Source organism: Anopheles ziemanni, chromosome 3, assembly GCF_943734765.1.
Source record: "Anopheles ziemanni chromosome 3, idAnoZiCoDA_A2_x.2, whole genome shotgun sequence".
Taxonomy (NCBI): Eukaryota; Metazoa; Arthropoda; class Insecta; order Diptera; family Culicidae; genus Anopheles; species Anopheles ziemanni.
The window spans coordinates 87,110,217-87,129,804 of record NC_080706.1 but is presented as its reverse complement, the minus strand read 5'-3'; the positions used below and the strand labels follow the sequence as shown (position 1 = coordinate 87,129,804).

General features: G+C 41.6%; 1 protein-coding gene across 1 annotated transcript in view; it reads left to right on the top strand.

Moving 5' to 3' along the window:
- LOC131285724 (optomotor-blind protein) overlaps positions 1-19,588 on the top strand; it is a 125,312-nt gene that overhangs the window by 96,312 nt on the left and 9,412 nt on the right. Inside the window, exons 5-6 of the mRNA XM_058314581.1 lie at positions 10,581-10,727; positions 10,796-10,872. Coding sequence (XP_058170564.1) covers positions 10,581-10,727; positions 10,796-10,872 — 224 coding nt within the window. The remainder of the gene's footprint in view (positions 1-10,580; positions 10,728-10,795; positions 10,873-19,588) is intronic.

Here is a 19,588-nt window from a genome sequence, read left to right as displayed (position 1 = left end):
TGCGTTTATAAGTTCTTTAGCGCTTAGGTGGGGAAAAATTGAAGTCTATACTGCCCTTGTCTTATGCAAATGATTGGAAATAACAGTTGCTGTATTTCCTTTGCAATTTAAGACAATTATTTATCTGTTTAATTCAATTTAATTAACCATCTTCGAGTTGAACTATAAAAGGTTGCTTAATTTCATCAGGTTTTAATCGTTCCTTTCCACTCTTTCCTATTTGCATTCGGAAAATAATAACTTATGAAAAGCTGTACCAATGTTAGCCCACCAATTATCGTGGGTAGGATTTTTCGTACGTTATCGTTTTTGAAGAAAAAAAGTTAAATCATTCATACACCGCAAAATCCACCCCTTTTGCCGACATCGGTTGCAATTTTATGACTTTTCGATCTCGATTGAATTTTTACGATGTGCCCATTCGAGTTCAGGTTCGATCCCACACGGCGATCGTTAAAATATTGCTTCATCGATCGCCCGATTGGCTTCGGGGGTAGCAGAAGTGGTCGAATCGTAAACCTTTTTTTTTTTTGGTGGGGAGTAAAACCGATCGGCTCGAGAAAACTATGCGAGCTTTCTCACACCGCGGGCGGAACGGCAATGATAAAATGCGCTGATGCACGAATGATTAGAGGAATTTAGATGAAAAACACGACACTGTCTCGCTTCCTCTCGCGAGCATTCCGGTGAAATAAATAAAAACTTCTGAAGATGCCCACGGTACTCCTTCGCTTTTCGGTGGGCTTTTCGGGCGATCAATCGCACTTTTACGAGCGAGAAAAATCGAAAGAATCACGTCACACCCGGTCTGCCTCCCTTGCTCCCGAAACACCGACCAGTTGTTGAGCGTCGTCGTCGTCGTCGGAGATCGTAAATTAATTTGGGATATAAAAGACAAACTGTACCTCACTACCAGCCCCCCCCCCCAAGCCCCCGAGCAGGAGGTCCAGATTTTTTATGGCCCGGCGTTTTCATGCTTGTAGCGAGGTAACTCTCACGCCAGATGTAACATTAAAGGACGTTTCGCGAAGGGGTGAAAATAAAACCTTACCCTGGGGTTGCGTTCGCTTATGAATATCGATAAAACTTCCTAATAACGGTGGTGATGATAGTGATGATCATCCTGCTGTTGCTGCCGCCTGCGAAACGCTGGCCATGATGATGATGATAATGAGGCTGGCGATTGTAGTTTCGTTTTGTTTCGGACGCGTTTTTATTGCCCTAAGCTTATTAGAATATTTATACAGTCGTAAACCGGCAGAACGGAACGCCATGATGAAGACGATCGAATCGGTTTCAGATGAGATTTTTGGTGAAAGATTAAGAAAGTCGTTCTGCGGAATTGGAACGCTGTATTCTATTCATCTGTGCTGGACTATGATGAGATATTGTTGAAGATAATTATAACTTTTAAATTTTACCACTTTTTGGTATGAGTAGTATGATTTAAAGTTCTTTGCTGAAGCTAACACTAAAAAATAAATCAATTGTTGTTTTATTTATTTCACTTATTGGAAGAATTAAATCACGTAATGTGCTGACTACTCTTGCGAAAATGATCTTTTTTAACAAGAATAATAATTTTTAATTGGTTGAATTTAATTGGAAGGCTTTAATTAAACGCTCACATAATGGGTTCAAAATTTAAAATCTAAAGCAATTTCAACATAAACAAAGCGAAACGAAAAAGATCATATTGTATCACTTTTCCTTCCATCAATCATAACTTTATCTTCCACTAAACATCTCTGCAACAAATCATAAGTGTGTTCCTGGAAGATGCTCTCCCTGTGATGCCCTGACCCGACATCAAAGGACCAAAGGAGCACAATTCGAGGAAATACACAAAGTATCAAGCATCATGTCATAAGCGGCGCTTGGGTGAACAGTTCTTGAAAAAATGCATAAATATCGTTGGTAAAATGGGTGGTTTTATTTTATTTTCTAGGTTCAGGTATCCGCTGAACGTGTTCAAATGAACATGAGCGAATAAAAATCCGCATGCCACCGGGCATGTGTTTGATAAAGCGTTCATAATAAATAGTTCAAAGTCACAGATTAACATAACAACAACAGGAAAGGATAGTTTTTGTCCGAATAGAGGTATTTTAGTCGTGCAAAAACGAATTTGGCGCTGGCAAATTCTTGTGCAACACTTTCGAGGAGCGTCCGTTTTGACACGAGGCTCGCCGAACGGTGGTTTCTAATTTCAATCTGTTCCCGATAAAACACACACTCGGGGCGGGAGTTTACCGAATAGCTTCTGCTCCTATCGGCCGCCTGATTTATGCGCTACCATTCTACGCCGCACTGGCTAAGAACGTTCGAAAACATAAAAATAAAACCTCATTGGGATCGGTTTTCTTAAACCATTCCCAAAGCAGCAACAGCAGCACCCAGAAGCAAACGGGTAAATTAGACGGATAAAAACACAGATATCAATTTAGATAAGCGCAACGCAGTGCCTTATTTTAATTTATTCGAATTCATTAGGCCACCAGGTTCCTTTGAACGAGGTATTCTCTTGTTCCGAGAGGTTCTCTAGCCCGGTTCCCGGTGGTCAATCTCACGGTTCCTCGGTTGGGACCTTTCTTTTCTGGTTAAAATGTTGACAACGAGCTGGGAAAACAAGGAGCGCTCCCCTAGCAGACACCGGGTGTGTGTTGTGGTGTGAGAAGAGAATTTCAAGCGTGCGGCCACACCGGACGGGAATTCTAAATACGGTGGCTTTCGGTGGCGGTTCAAATTTATCTCCCCTTCCTTCGGGGCGTGTGGGCGCGAACTGGGCATTCCGAAAATTTCGTTCAACCGTATCGATCGGCCGGAAGCCCCCGGTTCGATGGGACGCCAAATTGCTATATCGAGATAAATTTATGTGCTTATGGAAAAGGTTCCCTTCGGGCCATGGACAAACCCCTTGCCGAGGTGTGGATCCTAATGCTGGCCGCAAGGGGCTCATTAGAGAGCGGGGAAAGAGTGTCGTCACGTCGCACGTCGCTGGGAGTGTCAAAGTGCGATCCGATTTAGTCCTAGGCGAACTGGGCCCCAGTGGAACCGGTTGCGACTGCCGTTGCCATTCTCGAGCTAAATGGTCGTAATTATCTAACGGACCGGGGTGCTGCTTTGGGGCCACCTCGGTGGCATTTGCAATCGAAAACCGGTTTTGGGCAGTCTCGGCAGCATTCGAAAATACGAAACGGCACGAAACCAGGGCCAACGCCGTCGCCGGACGCGAAGGTACAAACTAATTAGCCCGATCGGGAATCGATAGACATGTCATCGCACACCGGTAATGAATCGATCCGTCAAAAACCACCCACCGTGGTGGAGGATTTGGCCACAGCGAAACGGGGCCAAATGAAAAGGGGCATCGGAGAAAAATCGGTACACGTTCGAGACACTTCGGAACGAACATGGTAAAAATGGGTAATTTTTCACCTTCAACGAGACAAGATGTGAGGGACCTTTAGGTTACAATTTAATTTCCAGTCAATCGTACTTATTTCTGCCCAAGCACGGAGAGTTCTGCAATGTTATTCCAGTTTTACATATATTGAGCGTAATTTGTATAATCTATATTTTCTTCTTAGCTTACATTTCCAAATGGAGAAATTATTTGATCCGTATAAAATATATAACATTGATGTTGAGGTCTGAACTTGGATATTTATGACCAAAAACAACTAAAACAAAAACACGAACCATCAGAAAAATATTTTATTTAAATCTTTATCAACCAGAGTGATACGATGAACACATCTGCATCTTTTGCTATTTTTGCATATAAAGTACAACATCAGTAATATTGTTCATTTTTATGCCATATGAAACCGATCATCCCCTTTTTAATAACATAATTTGGGAATGGGCTAGTAATAAATTTGGAAAATTTTCATAAACTAGTCGGCTCGGTTAAACATTTTTGTTTTCGTTTTTAAACTACACATTTTGATTGCTCATTCTATTTGTGTCATGCTTTGTAAAAATTAAACAGTTCAACAACTCTGATGGATAACTTACATTTTTGTGGGAGTTGGAAGTTTAAAATTTAACTCTTCGACCTTTGCATTCATCCATATATTATAGGTACCGAAACTATACCAAATTTTTTATTATTACCTACAAATAACAAAGATTATTTTTGTTGTTCTAGTAATTGCTTTCTTCGAAAACAGCTCTGTAAAAGGGCATGTTGCTGTAACTTTTTATACTTCCAAGTTGAGATTACAATTCATATGTCATTGCTGAATGTAAATGAATAAACCAATATGTGACGATAGAGAATCGTAATTAATTAAAAAAGTATACAGTTCCCAAAAGTGAATTATGGTTTAAGTATTCTCATTTCTAAGAAACATATGTGGTTCAACCGTTTAGGAGGAGTTTAAACACTATAACAATAGGTAAAATTGACATTTAAATTGTAAGCACTTGGTAAAATAGCTAAAAACAAGCCATGTTTAAAAATATGCTTTAATGTAAATCTATGTTAAATTAAAATTTATATTCTTTTGACTATAAATCAACCTATAGTCGCCAATTTTTTCCCCTTTTGGCCACATTTTAGTTCCCCTCGGGATTGTTTTGTAAAATGTTTCATCTTCAACATTTTGCAACCCCGATGTAATTAATGCACTTGAATGCCGATGACCTAAAATCGGTCGGATTAAAATATTGATTAAAACACTGTTAATAGCGCAACCTTACTGACCGCTGGCCTGCTGCTGGATGGGTCGCCCGAACCGAACAAAAAACTGGTTTCAACTTCATCTCCATCGCGTTGATGGGTGAGTTTTCGACGGAACTTTTTTTCTCTTTCGATTGCTTCCCTTCGAATCACCGAACGGAAGCAGACCTCACAGCGTGTCCGATAAGATTGCGTGGCGTTGGGCAGAGCTGTTGGAAATGAGTGTGTGTCCGTATATAGGTTTTTTTTTGTTCTCTCCCGCCATCAAGTTTTAATCTTTCATTTAGGTTTTTTACTCGTCCCGCCCTACGCGACGATTACTTCCCGCGAGCCCCTGCCCGATGGCCAAAAAAAAAAAAAAATAAAACGGTGAAAAAACACATTCGATTGCGGCATTTTTGTGTGTCTCCACTAAACTGTTCCGTTTTATTTCTCATCTGCCGGTGACAGACACATGGTGGTAGGAAAAACACACACAGCTCGCACGGAGACAGACCGACAGGGCCACCCGGAATCAAGGGACAGTGTGCCGACACACGAATGCACTTTCGTTAGATTAAGACAGTTTCCAGTTCCGTTGAGGCGAATGGTTTTGTTCTTTTTTTTTTGGGGAGCCCCGAGTAAAACGCAACTGTTAATTAATCCATCGTAAAATCGGATGCTTTCTTCGTTCGATGTCATTTTATGTCCCCGAAGCTTGAACCGGGAAAAAAATGGCCGAATCGAGTTGACATTTTATTGAAAATTGCCATACCGAAAAGGAGAGAGACAGGCGGGGGATATAAAATCGTTTGCTTTATGAGTGGCTCGTTTTTTATCGGCCAAGAACTGCCGGAGGGAGTCGAAGATTGCGGGAAGATAGTTGAGATTATGATGAAACTTTACCACGATGAAAGGTGGATTCTAAACCGGATCGTAAACAAGTTAAAAGGCAAACCCAAGCAACGGCGAAAAAAACGGAATAGCGATGAATCAAACATGAATCATCCTTTTTCACATGCCAATTTTCAAGCTATCATAAAACCTTTTCGTTCCCCTTTTTCCTAAAACTTAACTCGGCTTTGTACCTAATTTGTCACTTCCCTTTCGATACGGTCTCGTGTTTTATTTTTTTTGGTTCGGCAATCTCGGCGGGAAAAAAAACGAGATCATCATCATAATCATCTCCGATTGCCGCATCCGGCGAACAACGGTCAACTTCCGGGGCAGGGTAGGTGGTTTGGAAAACCCGACCGTCCCGTGGCCAGCTGTGGCCGAAAAGAAGCCGCCATTTTTACAGCCCGCCCCGAATTCGAGCGGAAGCGAACGCGGGTAAATCGCGTTCGTTGACAAAAACCCCGCGTAACGATGGCCACCCAAAGACGATCGCGCGTTGAAAAGTCGAAAGTTCGCTGCCTTAAGTGATGCCAGTGTTTTGGGGGAAAGATGCTACTTTATGCAACCACCAGGGGAAGCGAAGGGAGCGAAAAAACAATCAAACGGTCAAAACGAGCCACTTCCACTTCCTTTCATAGAGGCACACACACACACGCAGTTGGGTGTCGGATGCAGGATGCTGGGAAATTATGATCCCCACGCCGGCCCGGTGGTCCGGAAAACGGGCAATGAGAAACCAATCCGGAGCAACGGGGATGGTGACTTGTGCGACCGTAGACGACGAACCGACGTTATTAATGTCCTCCCTCGAGCTGTCGGGGGACGAAAGGGGGAACTGTGGAGGGGCGGGCTGGCATGGTCATAAACGAATTCACTCGGCACCAGATCACGAACACGGGGACCTTTTCCTTCCACCCGCCTTCGCACCGTGGGACGAGAAGTTCGCACGAAGATTATAGGGTGGCAAAAGGCCCCCCAAAAGGAATGGGGAGGTTGATGAGAGAAAACACTCTCCGCATACACACACAAACACACGAACAACCCGGAGCCCGACTTTGAGGGTGGTCGGCCTTTAGGCGAGGCGCCCAGACTTTCTAACCCAACCCCAACCATCACTTTGAAAGCTTTATTCTAAAGCTTCTTTTTGTTGCTGGCTCCCAAAAGCGCTCCAAGGAAATAAAAAAAACGCAACAAGAAAAACCACGCGAAAAGAAATTATATCGCGACCGGTAAAGGAAGTGTGGAAGAAAGGGAGGGGGGATAATGCCGTTGGGGTAGCAAAAAAGGGGTGAGCTTTCAAATGGGTGGGCTAAGGGTGATCCAAACTCGCGCGCCCCCCCCTCTTAGACACACACACACACACAAAAGGGGGCGTGGTGTACGCGAGCGATATAGAGTGTGCACTTTCCGTTGGTGCCTTTCTTTCTCCTCACTTCCTTACTCCCCCCCTCCTGCCCTGTTGCACACGAATGCAGTGTTCGTTTGAAGTGGCCTTCTCGAGAAGGGGAGGTAAATGGGAATTTTAAAAAAAATGGTTTTACGCCAACCAGCAAACATGACGCCGTCATGTGGAGGGGTTTATCAGCGACGGTGTGAATGGCTGTGACTGGCAAAACCCTTTGATGGGGGGTGTTTTTCTTCAGCTTCCCAAAATGTCGTCCGAGCCAGCGCAAGAGCAATTAATGAAAATCGTGAAAATATGATCGAGCAGCGATGTGGGGCAAGGGAGGAAACATGCAAAGGTTAGGAGAGGGAACGAAACGACTAAATTATCGGCCCGGGCGTACGAGACACGAAACAACGCAAGCAAACGAGCGAAAGGAAAATGAAGCGTGTGTCGAGCGGAAAAAACAAAACTGTGGAACAAAATGGACAAGAAAACCGTTCGCACAAACACACAACACACACACCAGCCGGACACACGTACTCGTGGAGTGGCGAAATTATTTCGACGTCGCGATCATCGCGCAATCACGCCCTCCCACCCTCCCCCACCTCAAAACTCCCGAGGCCCAAAAAGGCCGAAACCGTATCGCGCGTACGATCGACTCGCAAAGTGAGAGGTTTTACGAGAAAAGGAAGTTTCGAATGAGCTTAAGATGGAAAAATTAACAAGATAATGCTTAACCCATCTGGTCCGGCACGGAGCCCAAGCGCAGCCTCCCCGTCGGCGTCCCTTCCATTCCCCCCAAACCCACCCACCTGGGGTATGATTATTTAATCATTATTTCTGACCCTCCGCCTTTTTCTTTCCCCCGAAGGCGTGGGGTCCGCGGCACCGGACAGCCGATCTTTCGTCGCCCATTTACTCGTCGCGGCCTTCGGGTTACCCTCCGTTCGTTACCCCACCTCCACCACCCCTTGGGTACGTGGGCTGCTTAATGAAATGATGATTGGGACCTCCGGGATTCTTTCCGTGTTTCCCATTTTCGTTCGGGGCAAGAGGGTTGTGGGGAATTGGGAGACGGTTGGCTGCAACGATAACAACCACCGAACCTCCCTACACCCCGGGTTGACGAGGGACGTAGGAAGTAAATGTTATATCTTCATCAAGCGCACGATCGACCATTTGCTCCCAGGCTTGGCCCAGCTCGATCGATGGACGGAATGGGAGACATGGCACGATGGGGGGAATGGAAGAAAATCACAAACGCTCAAAGTGGCCACACGGAGTGCATCTGAATCGGCAAAGCTAAACGATTTTTTTAAGTCGATTTCTTACACTCATATTTAATTGAACTTCAAAACTCTTAAGAATTTAAAAATGGCATCCAAAAATACATTGCCTAAAAATATTTGTTTGTACGATATTTTCTAAAAAAAACTGCATTAATTTTTCTCAAATCTCTCACATTGAAAGATTAAAATTGAAAAAAAAAACACAATAATGTATATTATTTTATAATTTCAAATATTTTTTTTATGAAAGAACAGATAAAACATGTATGAAACCTAAACATTCCAAAACACGAGATTCTTTAACGAAAGTTTAATTGACTAGGTGATATATTATTATTACTACTTGATGATCTAATTTGATAAAAATTTCGTTATGTTTGTTGCTATTCTCATTAAATGCTTTTCAATGTAGAAAATAACTAGAATTTCGTTTAGTACAAAGATTGAAATTTCGTTAATTACTTTCATTCCTTCATGACAAAAACATTGATGTTTGATTTTTAAGTGAAGCCTTTTAAATTTGATGGAATTCTTTTGCGAACAGTTTTCAAATCATTCCGATTGGATAAGTAAAGTAAAATTGCACGTTAAATAACTTCCTATGCATGTAGCGTTTACCGATCGTAGTGTGACTTCTCAATGGAATGTTTACCTGGAAGCAGTTAACCTTTTATGGCCGTTTTAATGACAATTTCCTTGTTCATGTGGCATACAAAAAAGGAAAAGAGAACTCACACGAAATCCATGAATGAGCATTAATTTATCTCACCTGGCAATCGGCACTAACGGCGCCCTACTCATTAGTCAGAATACGCGAAAACAAACTAATGAATGAATGATCCTCCAGTTGCACCACTGAGATTTGCTACAAGTTCCAAACTCGGTTTTTCCTCTGTGCGCGATTATGTTCTTCCTATGCCAACACCCAACTTGACCCAACGGAGTTAGGGTATGAAAACATGAGCATGAAGCGTTAGCAGCTCACGAGAGGACATCATCATGTGAGGTTGTGAATAGAAATGAAGCACACACATCTCTAAACGGAATCAAAGACAAAACAAACGACCAAACTCGCTTGCCTACCGAAGACAAATCCACGAGCGCCTTCCTTTGCCCCGCGAGCACGTAAACAAAGAGTCATAAAAGTGAATGAATCTAATTAATAAAATAATTGAATTAATGAGACCCGTCCGTTCGCGGTGTACATGTACGGCGTCGGTTCGAAGTGTTACGAAGGGAGCTTGGATGAGTGTGAAGGAAGCCACCTCATCCAACCAACCATCCATCATTGCTACGACCGCGGGATGGAGCGTCCATTCATTCTTTCGTCCATTCATTACCGCATGCAGATAAGGTGGTTTGTTTTGATTTCGAGGGCTGAAGTTTAAGGCGACAAGCAAAACTGTTAACTGACAAAACGTAAAGAGGTTGAACAACTCGGGGAACCATCTTCCTGTGCCGGAAATTAACTGGTTACTATATATTCGGCAACGAGTAAGAAGGATTTGATATGCGGCTTGTTTGAAAAATCGAAAACTCACATAGTAAAACATTTTAAAACTATTTTATCACACTGTGAATATTTTTAAAAAACATGAAAGTATCAATTTACATTATGAGAGTAGACATAACGACGGAAAGTTTCTACTGTTAAACCCCGAATCGACTCACGAACCTATTCCGCACGATGACCTCATTGGTTCCCCGTTTGATTACATTTTTGTCTTTGTGCTGATGTTCTTCTGGGACCAATTTTAGGGTTTTTCCAAACTTCCGCTACATCATTTCAAATTAGCGTCGATGGTGGTCTTTTAACAGAGTCTGCCTATTTTTTTGTTGCTCGTTTTACATCCGGAAGCGCTTTCCATGACTGTTGTCCATTTTCTAGTTTTATGATTACCCACGGAGTGCAATTTCCTATTTGATTTTAGGTTTTTTTCTACCTCACGAAATAGGGATTCGCATGCCGTGCGGTTCATGTAAAAGTTTACTGCTTCCGTCTTTTCCAGCCTAGGGTCGAACGACATTTCGAAAAGAAAATATAATGATATAATAAAAAATAACTTTTCATTCACACGATCAAATATTTCTCAGCACAGAAATGAAGGTTATTGCAAAACTGTAAAGGGATAAACGTCCACCAAAGGTTCGCAACTTTTATTGCTCTTGGCAATGGATAATGGTCCGAACTAAAAAATAATGAGACAAAATGCAATCAAATTGTTAATCATTCGAAATTATTAAGTTTTCGAAAAATAATTGGCACTTTAGCATTTGGTTGAACTTCTCACAATAATAACGCATTAACTGTTTACCCTTTCCTTTCTCACAATTACAGACAATCCTGAATTCGATGCACAAGTACCAGCCTAGATTTCATTTAGTCCGAGCAAACGACATACTGAAGCTGCCGTACTCGACGTTTCGTACCTACGTGTTTAAGGAAACCGAATTCATAGCTGTAACTGCATATCAAAATGAAAAAGTAAGTAAACATAGTTTGTAATGTAAACTTTTGACTTTAATTTTTATGTCTCTCCTCCCTTCCCTTAGATAACGCAATTGAAAATAGATAATAATCCTTTCGCGAAAGGATTTCGTGATACTGGTGCCGGCAAACGGGAGAAAAAGTAAGTAGTTTTGACTGACCCTGCATTCATTATTTTTACTATTACCAATGGCTATGTTTACGACGAGTTTCTTGCAAGCCGGAGCGTTCTCAACTCGTGTTGTAGAGTTTATTGATTTTCGATTTGAAAGTGTCGTCTTTACTTCCGATCAAACCAAATCCATCTAGTTGATTGATTGCGTCTGCGAATAGTGTCTTCGAGTCTCTTTCCTGCTCAATTTACTTTACGCTCGTACTTTTCTTCTCCCTTCACTGGTTGTGTGCATTTTCCAACTCTCAAGGGGAGAAAACGAGCGTCAGACAAATGTATAGACTTCCCACAATAAGTTTCCAAAGTTCATTCTGTGAGTGCAATACATTATGCATCGTTTCTGAAGCGAAAAAGGTGGATTGAATGGATGTTTTATAAAAGACAACCTCGTTGAAAGGGAATCAAATAACATCCCAAAAGGCGATATTTACAATACCCAAACCATTTGCCTTCACAAACTCGGCGTTGGTCAACAACAGATATTGTTCTTCGAATTACGATTGAACTGTTGTCTCGACGCTCAATATGATTTCTACAGTGATGTTTCTTTAGCTTCCTGGAATTCATCGGGTTTGCTTGTTAACTACATTAAACGGAGGTTTGGATTAAAGATGTTAATAATTCAAATAAATCCAGCTAACTTACATGACACCCTCCTGCGATCCCCAAGTTCAGCTTAGTCACCCACACCTCCTCTAAGTGAGAAGCTTGTGAAAATCAATTACACATCATCCGCCCTGCGGAAAAACGGAGGAAATCGCAAAGGGAAGTAAACGATCCGATCCGAAGATATTCGAGAAGAAGCCGTGAAATAAATGAGCGGGATGTGCGAGGATTATGCGAGTAATTGAATGCCACCGAGGGTGGTTTGTAATCGATACAAAAGTCAAAAAGGTTAATGCGTGAGAAGTGGTCTATCGTTCGAGAGATAACTGAAGCGCAGGGAGCTAGATAGAAAGATTTGTTTTGTTATCTGATACCTATTGAGAGTGACGAACACGAGATGAAAATGGATTATCAAGTCCATGTGTATGCTCAGCTTTCCACCGGATATCGATTGAATCCCTGATGTTTACACATAAATCGTTGTAATGAGTTCGATTTAAGGGGGTACTTCAAACGTACCGTAGCTGTAGGACGGTATTTAACCGTCGGTGAGTTGACTCTTTTCTTATGACTTCCCCTAAAAACCAGAGGGATGCGGGAAATTTTCTGAAGAAAAGAATTTCTGTAACAAATTCCTCTAAAACCGAGCGGTAAATGGCTTCATCCGGGAAAGTTTTGCCCTGGGAGAGGCACCCTTGGGCAAGAAATTGGTCCCGAAGAAATGTTGCCACATTGCTAAACAAACCCTAACCCCTAATGATGTCGCCGTCGTGAACGTTGACGATGTGGCGGCAAATATTTTGACACCCTTTTATTTATCGCCGGCAAGTTCACCCTTTTGGGCCATGGATAATCACCGGTTACAAATTTCTCGACCCGCAGCGTGAGCGGACGGAAATGAGGCACCCTTACGACGAAGTCCTGGCGCTCTTGGTGAGTGGCAGGGCTGTTGTCGGTAGGGTCCGGTTATTGTTTGCAATGTTTTCTGGCCGATCACGGACCGGACGGAAGGCGAATTAATCAGCAAGATTCCCACAGCTTCCCTAGTTTCAAGGGTGGCAAAGTGGTTCATGGAATCGTTTAGGAAAAAAGGGTTTCACTAACGTTTACGACAAAGTACCGGGAAATGATTGTAAACGATTTGTTACCGTTTTCTATTACTTTTATTGCTGTTGTGGTTTTAGGAGGGATCAGCTTACCAAGTGACATTACCGTAAAGAGCAAAAATGTCGATGAAAGTATCAATTTCTTTTATCCCGTTAGCAAGAAACATATTCGAGAGAAGCTATTCTGAATAACCACCTCAAATATGACTTCCAGAACAGCATAAATACGTTGGTTATGAAATTTACCGTACAACCTCTTTACTTTTACTTTATTTTTTTATTCACTTAGATTGGAAATCGTTTAGGAAAAAAGGGTTTCACTAACGTTTACGACAAAGTACCGGGAAATGATTGTAAACGATTTGTTACCGTTTTCTATTACTTTTATTGCTGTTGTGGTTTTAGGAGGGATCAGCTTACCAAGTGACATTACCGTAAAGAGCAAAAATGTCGATGAAAGTATCAATTTCTTTTATCCCGTTAGCAAGAAACATATTCGAGAGAAGCTATTCTGAATAACCACCTCAAATATGACTTCCAGAACAGCATAAATACGTTGGTTATGAAATTTACCGTACAACCTCTTTACTTTTACTTTATTTTTTTATTCACTTAGGGTAAGTGCACCCATAGTGGAGCTAGTACCAATAGTGGTTGTAGTGGAATAAAATCCTAGCTCTAGGCCGATATATATACAATGGAGTTATTTGTTCTTCTATGAAATGTTCTTTGATCTTCTGCGGAGTGTTAAAAAGATGAACCATCTCATTCTGTAATATATAAGCGCCAAAATTCATATTTTCAAAACAGGTTGACCCAACATGCTGCATTCCTTAAGAATCTATAACGGATATCATGATTTTCTTAAGGCTAAAAATCACTGCAAAATCATTAAAACTATATGATTTCACTACTGACAAACCCCAATATAATTGATTTATACGAACTTAGTGCATTTTAGCATAATTTTATTATATTTTCATAGTTTTTACCATAGTGCCACTATAGGCACAAAAACCCAAGTTGTTCCTATAGTAGCCATAGATTTTTTCACAAGTATATTTTAGTTTTATTCCGGTTTTGGCCAATATAATCAGGTAAATTTAGTGATTTTATTCTGTTTCTACAAAATAAACAAAGCGGAACTGGAGAGAAGGCTCAGCAGAAGAAGCAGAGGAAAGAAAAAAGAAAGCGGGCGAAGGATACGCTATAAAGCATGTACTATTGTTTTAGCTGTAATATTCAGAGCATTTTTTATGAATTAAAATTGGACATATTTCGGTAAAACAATACAGTCTTTTCAATGACAACGCATTGGTGAAGGAGTATTTTACCGTTCTGTTTGAAATATGTTTCAAAAATAAGTTATAGCCAAAATATATTTAAGTTTTTCGTACTACCAACATATTTTCAAAACAGGTTGACCCAACATGCTGCATTCCTTAAGAATCTATAACGGATATCATGATTTTCTTAAGGCTAAAAATCACTGCAAAATCATTAAAACTATATGATTTCACTACTGACAAACCCCAATATAATTGATTTATACGAACTTAGTGCATTTTAGCATAATTTTATTATATTTTCATAGTTTTTACCATAGTGCCACTATAGGCACAAAAACCCAAGTTGTTCCTATAGTAGCCATAGATTTTTTCACAAGTATATTTTAGTTTTATTCCGGTTTTGGCCAATATAATCAGGTAAATTTAGTGATTTTATTCTGTTTCTACAAAATAAACAAAGCGGAACTGGAGAGAAGGCTCAGCAGAAGAAGCAGAGGAAAGAAAAAAGAAAGCGGGCGAAGGATACGCTATAAAGCATGTACTATTGTTTTAGCTGTAATATTCAGAGCATTTTTTATGAATTAAAATTGGACATATTTCGGTAAAACAATACAGTCTTTTCAATGACAACGCATTGGTGAAGGAGTATTTTACCGTTCTGTTTGAAATATGTTTCAAAAATAAGTTATAGCCAAAATATATTTAAGTTTTTCGTACTACCACCACTATAGGAACACGATACCACAACTATAGGAACCATACCACCATAATAGGAGCAACCGAATAGGAAGAAAAATACGATTTTTTGCGTGTATTTTGTATGCTTTACGGCAAAAATAGATGTTTTTCAGAAGAAAAGTCATGTTTCGATCATAATTGATTCAAATATGTAGAATATTGTATTCTTAACACTAATAAATTACACTTATTTGGTATTTACAGTACTAAGTGCACCACTATTGGTACAGTTACCCTAGATTGTTTCGATGCAGGTTTGACATTCTTTATGTAACTTTTATTTATTATACTGTTGGACTGCATACAAGTGAGGTCTTTTATTTATATACTACGAAATAGTAATGGATGATATGAAAAATATTCAAATAAAATTTCAAAAAAACTTAGCTTCAATGGTACCTCACACTTCTTAAACTTTCAACCATTTGGTTTAAATATTTGTATGATTGCTTGTAAATAGCTTATCACCGTTACCTATGTAAGGATTGTTTAATCAACTGTCAAAAAACAGTCCAATACTCTATTACAAATCAGAAGAGAATTTTCATTGGATCGAAAAAAACTGCTTGGATACAGCATTTAAAACATTTATTAAAACTTACGTGAATGTACTAAATTAGTTTTATCTTACAACCTCATCTTAAAGACGTCCAAGTTTAAACGAATGAGTTTAAATTGGCACGTTTTGTACGCGCAATTTTGCAAAAAATAAGCAATTTATCTTATTTTGTATTTGAATTGGATCTGATTTTCCATCACCTTTTTCTAAAATACTCAACTCATCATTTTAAATAAATCAAATATGTGGAACAAAGAAATTTATAGTTCCAAGCCATATTCTAATTACTACATTACTACTCGACTACAAAATATTCATAGTCCACTCATCAAAACAAAAAGTGGAAAACTTCTAACGCCAAACTTTGTGCAAAACCATGGATAAACTGCGAAAAAAGAAGTCATCACCATCACCAACTTACACCACGTTTTGGTTTATCTCAAATTTTGCCATTGCAACTGAGGCGTTGCGTAATTTATTGCGCTATTGTTTCGAGTCCCACATTTTTACCCCCGCCCCTCCCTCCCCTCGAGAGACAATTCACAAAAAACATGCTTCCCAAAAGTTTTTCCGTTTTTATTTGCTAACCCGCATACCAGTTGGTGACAAGTTGTTCAGGTTGGCTGTCGTCGGCTTGCGTCTCCTATCAGACGGGAGAACCCTATCCAAACGCGATGTCAAACGGTGCCTCACACCCTCATTGGACCCCTATGTCCCCCCCAGTCCCCCATTCAATCATGATAGTGGCTTTGTGTGGAGTTTTCTTGTTCTTTTTCCCCGGTCAAACAAACGGTCGGCAGCGCAACCATCTCCGCGTCGGAATTGGTCGGAAGTTGATTGCGGGAGTAAATCGAATAATTCCAGCCCAGTGCGCGTCGCGTACCGGATGGGATGCTGCAACGGCCACATCGCCAGCGGAGTCGACGCCGGCACCGGCACATCAGTTGGTGGCCACCCGGTGACGCAGGGCAAATTCAATTGATGTTTTGCGTAATTTAATTAAAATTGTCAGGAAGGCAGCAATTTTCCTGCCAACCACCCGCCAGCTTCGCGGGCGCAATCGGGCGAGACGGGCGATCCAGCGGGGGGTTGTACGGCCGCTACTTGGGTGGCACCTGCGTGTGGTTGCAGAAAGACGTTAGGGAAGGCCAGAGAAAAAAAAAAATAGTAGCGTCTCAGCATAGACCACGAGAGATTACGTGCCGTTTGTCGATAAAGCTGGTTGATTGATCGATTTTGTATCAAAACAATCGCTTCTTACTGAGCTTAGTTTAACGGAGGAAATTATTGTTTTAGTAATTTTGTATTTTGCTTCGACATTCGAGAAACTTTCTTGGAAAAAGAGTATGTGCTTGTTTTAATGAAAAAGTCAGTAAAAATTAAAACACATTTTTTGTAAGTCCATGTTTTCTTTCCTTCACAAAATCTTGTAGAAATGAGTCTAAATTAAGATGTTTTACTAAGCTTTCTCCATTATTAAATAGATTAGATATCTTTATCTAATTTTCGGATCCAACTTTATTTATCTTGATGGCAGTCTTTGACATTCCAATGTCAGGAATACCTTTTCAACTCTTGAAGTTCATGTCATTGAGTGCAAAAACAAAAGCGTCACCCGGAACATATTAATTAACTTTCGAGTAGCACACTCACAAATCCTTCCGGGTATGTTCTTTTTTTAACGCTCCGGTGGAGTTACCGTGCAGGAGTATGTACTCCCAACCTCAACCCTCTATTTCCAATATTGTATCTCTTCAAGATAAACAGAACCCGATCTTCTTTTTCCCCATTCCCTCGATTGGTGCTAAATGCCGCTAGTTAAACCTTTCCATATCAATTATCAGATCCCCGGTAATCCTATTTGTATCGGTTCCTCGAACGGAGGGGGTGGGGAACTCCGGTAGCGTTCTTCCTTACGGTCGATTGTTTGATGTATTGTTTTTCACGTGGGGAAACCAAGGCCAAACCTCCAGAACTCCTCATTCTAGAGTGAACCGAGGGCGAATCGATTGACCGAAGGGTGGACTAAAAGGGATGTGAAAGCAATCAACTTCCAACATCATCATCATCAGCAGCTTCGGCAGAAGCGACATTAGGAGGCTCCTAATCGACGGTGTATCGTCTTTTGAACGTAATCCTTTACCTCGGCACATCCTGTCTTGTCTAAGAATCAAGGGAAAAAAACCAGCAAGCAACTTTCTCCCATTCTTTGGAACGAGAAAAGCTGGAAAAAGGAAACCCCGACCCTCCGGAAAAGAATTCCGATTCCGATAGCGGATATTTTCTTGGCGGGGGTGAAAAATGAATCGAATTACCAAGATCCGAATCGGTCAGCGGTCGGTCAGCTTTTCCGGTGAGCCAACAGCTTCCGGCTCCGGGTGAGGGTGCATCTCCCCCTCCCCATCCCCGCTCTTTTCCGGCCCACAATTTTCCAATCCCATCCGGGCGTCTTGTAGGTAAACAAACCGGAACAAAAATGGGCAACCGATTCCTTTTCGTAACGGTTGATTTTTCCCCCCGAACCAATCGTTATCCCGTGGGTGGGTTGGGTGGGATAGGGGGCATGGAAAAACTCCCTCACAATCGCCCGGGAAGGTTGTCCACGTGCCTGCCTCGGCTGCACGGTTGAATGGTTTGCTGGTCGGTCGAGCAAATGTCCCGCATTACACTAATTCTTTAGCCAAAAGATCCTCCGGAAGGATCAAAACACACACACACCACAAGACCTTTTCCATGTGCAATTTCCCAAAATTCACCCTCAAGATCATACATTTCGTCCATTCCTAGGCCGGTCCGATTATTCTGGAACGGATCTAAAATTGACCACAGTTTAATCGATTTCTATAAAAGGGAAGAATAAAATATGTTTCATAATATGTATTTTATTGAACTGAAAATAATCTTTTTATCGCAAATTTCCATCAGAACACACAATGCGGTTCCCTTCTGGAATGAACCCCACATATAGGTATTCCTGTATTTTCTCTGCTCTGCCTTAGTCTGCATCATGCTTTTCCCATTATCATTAGATTTTGTGTCCCGCCAATTTTCCCGCTTCGCCATCCTATGGTTATCTTTGGCTTTCCATTCTCGAGCGCGTATGATCAAACGCATGTGAATTGAATTCATGAGCCAGGGTTATCGTACGACCTTACCTACGTTTCAAGTCCGGAAAATTTCCACTCGGAAAATATTTCCTTCGACTTGAAATAGAACACGGGAAAGGAAGCTAGACGTGCGGTAACAACGGGCGGTGAAGTGGACAGTGTGGCAAAGGATCCGGGTGCGGGTTTGGGGTTGGAAAATTGCACAAAAATTGCGAGCACACCTCAAGAATGCATAAATACATAAGTAAACAGTAAGCACCGGAGCGATCAAAAGGCGCCGCTGGCCATGTGTATGTATGTGTGTGTAAGGTGAAATATGTGGCTAATCCCTCCTCCAACCCCTCGACCCCGGGGGTGATTATAGGAAACCGGGAAAACCCGGGTGGAAAATTATTCCGTGCAAAAAAAGGCGTTGGCACTGGCGTTTTCCCGAACGCCCCGGCGGTGCTGTAATGTGAAAATTACAAGCCAAAGAAATTGCAATTCCACCCCCTTCCCCCCTCCTTTCTTCTTCCGTGAGGGAGGTGGCTTTTTGTTCTTCTTACGAAACGTCGGGTTGCTCGCGGAGTTAGTCTCGTCGGTTTGCGGTTACTTCCGTTTCGGTTCCTTTGCCATGTCAGAAGCAATTTATTTCCGACACACTCGACGTGGAAGGCCAATTTTTACACCACCTTCAACCGGTTCGAATGAATTTAGTTCCTTTTCCTCACTTCCTCACACTTTGTAATATGATTCAATTATTTGACACCGTTTTCACATCTTGTCTAAGTTGTCTTTCAACTGATTTTAGTGTTGTATGAACATTTTCTTTTAAGAAACAGTTAAAATCATCAGAAATGTATCGCTAAACAGGTTCCTGTTTCGCAAAAATGGCTCTAACGACGTTACGTTTGTTGTTCTTCAGGGCGAAACCATTCGAACGACTTGTCGCCATTACGCCCAGCCATTAAGCGATCCCCCTTCGCAAGTACCAACGGTCGGTCCGGACTCGCTAATGGCATCGGGTAATGGGAAATGACTCAATTAAACGATCCTCCAGCGAACCGACCAAGCGGCTCGGAGCGTACTTTAAAACGATGGACGCGAAAATGACCCCACCGGTTCATCCTAAACGGGTGAATCGAACGTCGACGTTTGCAAGATGACAGCTGGCCGGTGGAGAACAGTGAAGTTGAGACCCCCAGGAAAAGCTCTCCATGGTTGGAGCTGCAAATCGAGTGGTCGATTGTGAAGCCTCTCTAGCCTGAACATACTTCGGCCGTTCTTTCGATTGTTTCCCGG